Source organism: Camelina sativa, chromosome 20 (assembly GCF_000633955.1).
Source record: "Camelina sativa cultivar DH55 chromosome 20, Cs, whole genome shotgun sequence".
Classification (NCBI taxonomy): domain Eukaryota; kingdom Viridiplantae; phylum Streptophyta; class Magnoliopsida; order Brassicales; family Brassicaceae; genus Camelina; species Camelina sativa.
Window position 1 is genome coordinate 7,329,506 of NC_025704.1, and position 9,688 is coordinate 7,339,193.

At 36.1% G+C, this 9,688-nt stretch overlaps 3 protein-coding genes across 3 annotated transcripts; 1 reads left to right on the top strand and 2 right to left on the bottom strand.

The window, feature by feature from the left end:
• On the bottom strand, positions 645 to 3,450 carry LOC104769856 (cysteine-rich receptor-like protein kinase 15). Its single transcript, XM_010494172.2, has 7 exons — positions 2,580 to 3,450; positions 2,306 to 2,443; positions 2,086 to 2,201; positions 1,775 to 1,985; positions 1,449 to 1,686; positions 1,221 to 1,371; positions 645 to 1,126 (listed from the first exon to the last, which is right to left on the bottom strand). The coding sequence occupies exons 1-7, from the start codon at positions 3,400 to 3,402 to the stop codon at positions 830 to 832; spliced, it is 1,974 nt and encodes a 657-aa protein (XP_010492474.1). The 5' UTR covers positions 3,403 to 3,450; the 3' UTR covers positions 645 to 829.
• On the top strand, positions 4,318 to 6,870 carry LOC104772277 (protein GAMETE EXPRESSED 3-like). Its single transcript, XM_010496910.1, has 8 exons — positions 4,318 to 4,323; positions 4,452 to 4,661; positions 4,741 to 5,049; positions 5,129 to 5,378; positions 5,462 to 5,746; positions 5,845 to 6,024; positions 6,114 to 6,256; positions 6,364 to 6,870. Exons 1-8 carry the CDS (start codon positions 4,318 to 4,320, stop codon positions 6,868 to 6,870), a joined length of 1,890 nt encoding a protein of 629 aa, XP_010495212.1.
• On the bottom strand, positions 7,106 to 7,627 carry LOC109131332. The gene has a single exon (XM_019242179.1). It carries the CDS (start codon positions 7,427 to 7,429, stop codon positions 7,277 to 7,279), a length of 153 nt encoding a protein of 50 aa, XP_019097724.1. The 5' UTR covers positions 7,430 to 7,627; the 3' UTR covers positions 7,106 to 7,276.

Consider the following 9,688-nt stretch of genomic DNA (forward strand, 5'->3'; position numbering starts at 1 on the left):
TGGTTCACTAAAGAAACCGATAGACAAAACTATGGTGGACAAAAACCTGTCCAAGCATTGAATTTGGTCCACCGGAGACACAATAAGGTCTGTATATGCATCTGCATACATGAAGAGTGGAAAAAATTGTTTTATGTTATTGATGAACAAGTGTTATCACCAAGCAGATCTGGTCTACTAAAAAAACGGAAGACATAATTGGGGTGGACAAGTGTTATCAAACTAAGCAGATCTGGTTTACTAAAAGAGCGGTAGACATAATTGGGGTGGACAAGTGTTTGTCAACAAAGCGGATCTCGTTACTCATCAGACCGAAGGACATAAATGTGGTGGACAAAAATTTGATTACACAATTTTCTCATTTTTTAAAGAAAAATTCATTTCCTGTAATTTAAGGGTAAAATTGTATTTATCTTATATGGCACAAACAAAAAAATGGCATTTCTAAAAATGGCATTTTTCACAACTTTAATTTTGAAAATGGCATTTCTCATAAAATTCCCAAAATAAATTTGTACCTCTACAAAAAGTATTCATGCTGAGCAATCTGCCCTGTAATTAAGTGGCAAAAGAAATCATGAAAATGTGAATAAGTGATATACAATTAGAGATTAGTTATCTTATTCATCTAACTTTCATTCCAATTAAATAAATCTAAGACTATTGAAAATAAATCAATAAAAAGTTTACATATCATAAGTTAAAATTGGATAAAACGATTAGTATAGACATGTGTAAATATATACTTGAGGTGAATTCCACAGCGACAAAAGTTGCTAAAGTGTTTTCACGGTTAACTTGAAGGTTAACACCATATTCAACAAGGATATCAATCGGTGGTAGACGCATCGTCAATAGATATTGGAACAGACTTGGTTGTCGAAGGTTGATCTAAATGGTTATTTTCAGTGAAAAACTCTGGTTGCCGAGGCATTGGTAAAGTCACCGTATTACCAGTGAGCAACATGAAAATGGTTGATAAGTTCGGACGCTCTTCGGGATCTTCTTGAACACATAAAAGACCAATTTGGATGCATCGAGTAACTTCACTAATATTTTGGCAACTATCTATAATTATTGGATCCACGAGGTCAAATGCTGTTCCGTTACTCCAAAGCCTCCAAGCCTAAAACATCAATACAATACAAAAATTCAGTTCTTGTAATCATTACCTTATCGTAAGACTGTAGGAAGTAAATATAAAACTTTGCTTGTCTTACATGTGTGACCAAGTCATGTGCACCGTCCGTCTCGTAGAAGCTGTTGTTCTTCTTACCGCTTATAATCTCAAGAACTAACACTCCAAAGCTATAGACATCAGATTTCACTGAGAACTGCCCATGTATCGCATATTCGGGCGACATATAACCGCTGGAGTCCACAAGAAAACTTTGATATATTGGCAAAATCATGTTTAACAAACTTCAACTTATGAGTAGAAGACTTACAAGGTGCCAACAATTTTGCTTGTGTTCTCATGGGTTTGGTCCATTCCAAAGATCCTTGCCATTCCAAAATCAGATATCTTGGGATTCATATCCTCATCCAGGAGAATGTTACTTGCTTTGAGGTCACGGTGTATGATTGTGAGCCGTGAATCTTCATGGAGATATAAAATTCCCCGAGCAATCCCTCCAATGACCTTGTACCGTCGAGTCCAGTCCAGCTGACCTTGCTTTACAGGATCTGTGTGCGCATTAATGGATATTGCTTAGTCCCCAAGTCTCAAGAATGGCTAAAGAATCAGAAAAATAAAGTAATAAATGCAACTCACCAAAAAGAAAGTAGTCAAGGCTTTTGTTGGGCACATACTCGTAGACCAGTATCCTTTCTTCTCCTTGTATAGCAAATCCGAGAAGCCTAACTAGATTTCTATGCTGAAGCTTTGCAACAACAACAACCTCGTTCTTGAACTCTACTTCACCTTGTCCTGAATATCTTGACAGTCTCTTAACCGCAACTTCAGTCCCATTCGATACTATTCCCTATTCATTTTCATCATAATCATCTTGTTGTCCATATGTGTTGATACAAAACTTCACTAAAAAGTACCAAAGTTAAAATTATTAATAGTAATAGTAGTACCTTGTAAACCTCACCAAATCCACCTTGGCCAATCTTATTTTTTTCTGAAAACTTATTTGTTGCAGCTCGAAGTGTTCTATAATCAAGTTGCAGCGAGTCTATTGTTATATCATCTCCTGTTGATCATTTAAGAGTTGCAATAGTCAGAAGAATAAAAAAAGATTGGTCAATGACATTTGTTAAACTAATGTAATAAGACTTTAATCATTGAAATTTTTACCATCAAAATCTGGTGGAGTGTCAGAAGACATCTTTACCCTTCTTGCAAGGAAACAATAACCACCTATGGAAAGCAGAACAACCACTATAATAGGCACAACAATGGCTACCACTAACACATTTGAATTCCGACCTTTCCTTGCGTTTCAAAGACCATTGGCTTTAAGATCAGATAGTGGCTGACAGACGTATAAGAAAGGACAAAACTTTCTCTATTGGTATTTGCTAATTTCAAGAAATCAGTGTAAAAGACAAAGGACGAAGAAAAGGTTCACCAGGTAGTAAAGGAGATGTCACCGGAGGAGTAGATTTAGGAGGCAGCGGTGATGGTGGTGGTTCTTGTTGTAGTGGATGTGTTCTAACTGCAGTTTGATTGTAGAAGGCGAAAAGCTCGTACCTAAAATTACAACTAGAACAAAGTATTCTTCCTCCAGTTTTGTAGAGAGGTATTACATTGATGAAACTTTCCAGACAGCTCAAACAGTCTTGTCTTGTAAGATCAGGAGTGCATTGAACAAGGCCGTACAAAGTCTGGAGTGCGGTCCAATTGGCCTTTATCGTATAGAACTTTCTAGCACTGCTCGCTGCTTCCAAGGCAGCTTGGTTCATGGCAAACGACACCAAATCTTTGAACCGGTTCATCTGATTTTTATCAATTGAAATATTGCCGTTCAACCTGATCCATGTTCCATCGTATGCAAGGGTCGAGAGGATATTCCTGTCAGAGTATCTGAGCATACACTCATCATAATAAAACACGGCCTCGCTCTCATTCGGACAACGAATGAGTGTATCGTTGATGGAAAAGGCGACACATCTACGGCAAACTTCCGGCGACACATCTCCTCGGCAGAGGAAAAGACCAGTGACCCTATCGGGGGATTGTCCCACTGTAGCATTTTGGAATCCAGTGGAGTATGAGGCGTTGGGAGAAGAGAGAGAAGACAAAAGGGTTTTGAGATTAGTGAAGTAAGTGCTGTTTCTTGAATACGTCTTCGTATTTGGACAAATATGCTTTATGTAAAAAATACTTTGAGCAGAAGCTGCTGTGAAGCTAGCGAGGAAGAAAAGGAAGACTACAGAAGCGCAACAAGACATTTTTCTATTTCCCCAGTTTTGGTTTCATATCATCAAAATAAACTTTTTTTTTTCTTCTCTCTGTGACTAATAACTCTATAGATTAACTTGAAACAGAGGATGGTTGGTTTACTCGTTCGTTAGCGACGACTTTAGGTCAACCAAAATGCAAAAAGTCAACGAGTTTTGTTTTTTCTAACGTCAAATTTAATAAACAACCAAAAGTTACAAAGTGGGAAAACAAAGACAGGAAGAGTTTATAGGGTGCAGAAGAGCCCCATGACATAGACTTTGAACTAGTAGTTGGGATTTGGGAAAGTTTTAGAACACTATATATGCCTTATAAACTTCACCAAATCCACCATGACCTAGCTTGTTACTTTTATGAAAATTACTTGTTGCAGCTTCAATTGCGTTAATTAAATTCGAATTGAACTATGCCTGATCTTGTAATATCATATCTGCAACTGAAAGCATACACAGTGTTATAGTGGAGCGTGTGACGTGTCCAAGGGGCAAGGGATGTTTGCAGTTTTAGTGCAAAGAAAACGTATAAAAAGAGAAAGAGATGATAATAAATTGGCTCACGGTTAATTAACCCAAGATAAGATTAGAGTAACATCTACACTACACCGACACGTAGTCAGTTCACCAAAAAATAAAACGACATGAATGTGATTTTGTATTAACCGGCTTGCAGTTCTTGTTCCAAAACCGGCACAGTGTGTTACTCTGTAGTAAACCGTCCCAAGCAGTAGTATGCTCTGTTCCCTGTGGTGGTTTCGTTTCTAAACTGTAAGTTTTCCCCTTCTTCTAATGTTTGCGTCGATCTCAAGTTACAGATATTCATAAGCCCTAACCCTAGTAACTGCGTTAAATTGATCTCGCTGTGATGTAGAAACCCTAGTATTATTGATCGCACACGTCTCTGCAACGATGGTGGTATGTAGATTTGTTTTGATCTCCTTAGCCTTCTTCTCCATCGTCGTCTTCTCCGCAGTTTCTCAATTACCTGGTAATTTCTTTCTCCTGCCACATTTTGACATTTATTAGTTTTCGAAATCTAATAGCCTTTATATGAAAACTTCAAAGACCAAAACGTAGAGAAGAAAACTATTCGAATTCTCTCGAGGACACTCATAGGAGATGACGGCAGAGTCTACGCTTGCTCCGACAACGACTTCTTCTCCTTCGAGTCTAATGGATCAATCGCTTGGTCGGTACATATGAATTTCAAATGTAACACTGATTTAGCCCCGGTTTATTCCGGTTTAAACCAGGTACATTCCAATCACTCTGTTTTCTTTTTCTTTTTTTAGTTTCCTCTGTTTCTCAAAGTGATGTTTGTGTTTGTTTCAGATGCTTGTTCTTGCAGAGAATCGAATCCTGAGAGTTAATTTCCCAAGAAACGGAACCAAATCTGAACCGGAATTGTTCTTCGATCCCGGTGAAACGATTCTTGGTTTCGCTGTTAGCATATCGAGTTCTTCGGTTTACATCACGGTTAAGAATCATGGTCTCTACGCTTACAATATGCTTAGGCAGCAACTCTGGATTGCAGAGCCTAAGACCGAACGGTTCGGTTACAGATTAGGATGTCGAAAAGATTACGATAACTGTACATTCGATTCTCCACCAGTGATTGATTCTTGCGAAGGAAGTATCTATGTAACGATCTGTTTCTCTTGTTATTCTCCTCCATGCATCAATAATGAGTTCTTGATTTGCTCTGTTATTGTTTCTTCAGATTTCAAACAATGAAGAAGAACTCTACTCGTTATCTCTCCGTGGCACTTACTACCAATGGATTCAAGATTTTAGTCTAGTGGATCGTTTCTTCACCGTTACACCGGGGAATAACGGGCTAGTCTACGTCGTTTTCCCTAGGAAGTCACTCGTCTACGCGTTAGATTCGTTTTCCGGTGACATTCTGTGGCAAAAAACCGTCGGTCCATTAGCAGAAACCTCTGGTTCAAACCCTGTCATAGACTCAAACAGTCAGTTTCATTAACGAATCTATATTAAGATAATTTCACCTTGTAAGATCGATCTTTATCTAATTGTTTTTTTTCTTTCACAGGTTGGGTGTCGATTGGTTCACTAGATGGGACATTGTACTCGTTTTCAAGAATAGGGGAGCTTTATAAGATACCAAAAAACGCACAAACAGATTCAATGATTCAAATAGAGCCAGTACTCGATTGCTCCGGCTATGCTGTTTATGTTTCTCAGACAAAACTACAAGGAAAGATCGATCGTGTCATTGAGAATTATACTTATGTGTCGGCCAAGAAACCAGAGACAGCAGTCTTTTCACTTGTAGTTCCAGAGACAAGATCTATCCACTGGTCGCAGAGTTATTCTGGTAAAACCCAAATACTTAACTAGGACTAGTTTCAAGTCTTTTAGATATTACATATATATATATATTTATGATTTTGAAAATAATGGTTTTTGTATCAGATCAAATTGAGGGTTTGTCATTAGACGAAGATCTACAACATTTTGTGTTGGACGAGAGGATTGTTCTTGCGTTCGTTGCAGCCTCTAATTCTGGAAACCCATTTCGATGTCGTTCCAAACATGAGAAGCTAACATCCAGCTGTTCGTTTGCAGAACCAGAGCATCTTGATATCTACATTGGTAAACTTAATTATATTCCAACGTCTTAAAAAAGAAAAATATATTGGACTTTTATATATCTCTAAGAATGGCTTTTCATGTTTTATTAGGTAACGAAAGAGTGATAATTTGGTTTATACTGTTGGAGTTTGTGATCATGATCATCTTTGCGGCTCTTGTGAGATTCTGTTTTATATTCTGGAAGAAAAAGAAGCTTCAAGGACGTCCCTTTAGTGCTTTCTTGGACAAGCGAGTAAGAAGCACTAGGTTAATTATGTAACAAATATCTTACACTCATTTCTTGCATCCCAAGAATCCTCTGTTTTCCAGTATCTTACAGTCAGTTTTTCTCCTCCACAGCGTTTGCTGCATAGGAAGAGAAGAGAAATCGATAGAACGATAAGCAAACTTCAAAATGAATCACCGGCTGATGAATTCACGGTTGATCAAATTGGTGAGCTGGTTCAAGAGAGGGAAAACTTGAAGAGGAAACTCTCTTCGACATATAGTCTTGGAAGGGACATAGAAGCATCAAAGTCAAAGTCAAAAGATTATGTTCTTCCCTTGTACGGAGGAGGTTCGAGAAGCTTCTCTTTCCGAAATAGGGAGAACGAGAGTGTCACGATTTTTCAAACACCAAACGATGAGTCATCCTCAGAAGAGAGCCATAGGGACCAACAATATAGTGATGATGAACATGATGAAGATAACTTGGACCGTAAGCAAAAGGGAAAGTTGCTTGCTCATTCAGAGGGTTCTTCCAATGATGGTGATGATGATGAATCATGCGGTATTGCAAGCGGTAGAAAAAGAAACATATATTTGAAGAAGAGGTCATTATCTTTGACGACTAAAATAAACGATTGAATAATTATGGTGTATATTTGTAGCTATAATATGTTTAACAAAATCTTAATCTATTTCATAATTAGTAAATTTATGAACCATATTATGTTTGGAGATTTATATGAAACTTGAATCCAAATGTATGAGATTATTTAACATCTCTAGATAATCTGATGAACGATCTTAAACATTTCATGGCATAGAATAACATTAGTTTTAAGAAAAAACAACCATCGAATCGACCGGTTGAGGTAGATGATCACAAAACAAAAAGCAAACCGCTTTATATACAATTCGGTAGATGATCATCACAAAACAAAAAGCAAACCGCTTTTTCCCCTAGCTAGTAGCACTACTCTTTCCCGCACTTAAATAAGCAACATCCACACATACATCTGAACTTGGCATAGTTAAAACTTTTTTTTAATCAATCATGCCAACAAAGGAGCATGACCACACATCTTCTGATGATGTAAATCCTTCCCTTTTGCTGTTTCATATACTTCCCCAGTCGTCTACTTATTGACCTCTTCTTCTCTTTTGATCTCTCTGAGCTCATCATGACCTTCTTCATTTCCATTTTCAAGTTTCGAAAACAATATAATGGTTGTTATAACTGGTTGAACAAAACTTGCTGCAGGGGAGAAAGTTTGGATTTTATGCGAAAAAGAGACTTGCTTTTAGTCTTTTTAACGAGTAAGCTATAAGAAGCAGAATTGTTTAATTAGTTTGGTAGCTTTAGACTGATAGAGAATAAATAAGCTTTGGGTAGATTGAAGAAGAGAACTGATTTGAAGGAGGAGTTACTTGTGGAGGTGTGTATATATAGAGAGAACTTGTGGCATGCATGCATGGTTACATTTTTAAAATAAAAATGTAGCGAGTGTTTTTTTTAATGGTGTGAAGAAAAAGTTCTAATAAAATGGATAAAATACATATCAATGGCTTCATCAAACCCAACAAAATTGGAACTTGGGCTGACTAGTGATTACTAGTTTAATTTTCCTATCAAACCAAACTAAAAACAATTATCAACCAAAATCATGTAAAACAATATCTCCCACATGTCTTTTCTCGTGTTCCACCATGAAATCAAACATAACTTGAACCTGGCCTTGCTTGCTTCAAAGTCCCCACTAAACCATACAACTTAATTTATTATGTACATACTGTATTTGTTTCTTAGTTAATCACAATTAAAATACCAAAGCTTAGAATACGGGAACTGTTTAATTAGTGGTCACCACACTAGCTTAATTTCCCCTATGTTTCAAGACATAAAATACATATATATATATATATATATATATATTGTTTTTTTCATACAAATTTCCGGTTAAAATTTTCTTTTAATATAAAAGTCAAAATTATGTGGACATATTTCAATTTCAACTAGATGTTACGTCGCAGGGTCGTTTCTTTTTTTTTTTTGTCATCTGGTTTTTCCATTAATAAAAGAAAGGATTACAATATGTAACTTTGTAAACTGATCAAAAGTTACTAAGGACAAATGATTTAACAAAATCAACTTAACACTCCAAAAAATAGGCACTTAAAGCTTTAGCCACTAAGGGAAAAAGAAACTAAAGTTAAAGAGAGGAAGAAGGTCTCTCATCCTCAAAGAGTTCCTGTAGCCAGAAGGGGAATCCAGTGGCTACATAAGATTGCACTAAGGCATGATCAGGAACACTTTGAGCTATGATAGAAGCTCCCCTATTTGAACAAGGTTTCTCTAAAAGTACCCTCCATTCTTGTATTCTAGCCAATAGCAGGGTCGTTTCTTTATCGAGACTTTTGTTGAGAATATATGAATATCCCCAAATTAATCTGCTTTACGTTCAAATTACCCTAAGAGGTATCGATAGAGACAAGAATCTATTTGAACTATAACTATATATATATATATATATATATATATATATATATATATAAAAGAGGCTTCTTAAGAAGCAAATATATAAATGTAATTCCAATAAGTTACTAAAATAATCTTTAAGGCAATGTTTTTGAAGCAAAAAAAAAACAAAGTTATCAACCGAGACAAGACTGGAAGTTGTGTTGTCTCCAAAGTTCATGTTCCCTCGTTTTCGAGCTTCTTGTAATTAAAAATTTTCCAAATGCTTGTAGTTATTAAACAAAAATAATAATAAATCAAAACTTATAAGAAAAAAAAAGGAACAGTAGTAGTAAAAAGAAGAAGAAGAAGTGGAGCCAAACCGCACGTGACGTCCGCGTGGACTGCATATGCTTATTGTTTGGCATAATCCAGACAACCTTGTTAACCTTGTCTCCTTGATAATATTGATGTGATTTATTTTCTTATTGATATTTTTTTGCCTAATAAGTATCGATTAGATTGTAACAGTGAACTTGAACATCATTTATGTATATCATTTAGGCCGTATCTTTGCCTTGGATTAATCAAAGATTGTGTGATTGTGTCCGTAATTAAAAACTGTACTGTACGGTTCAACGCATCAAGTACTAGTTTCGGCTTTGTAACACTAGTTTTGTTAACTAATCATTGATTATAGACTTCATAATAGGGTGATTAGTTTCTGTTTTATGAAGCATCCGATTTCTTGTAATTAGTGATTTTTAATGTGCAGCTGTCAAGAAAAAAAAGAAAGAAAGGGTCTAATCTTGCAGCAATGGCATTTATATGGGCTATTGAACTTTCACAAGCTGGGCTTTTATGGGCTCAAGATAACTAAACCATGTGTGGGTAACTTAATTGTTTACAAGTCACACCAAGTTTTTTTTTTTTTTTTAATGTAGTTTTTCATTGGTGTGTTTTCACTTCTTTTCTTTTCTTCCTTTTTTTTTTTTTTTTTTTTTT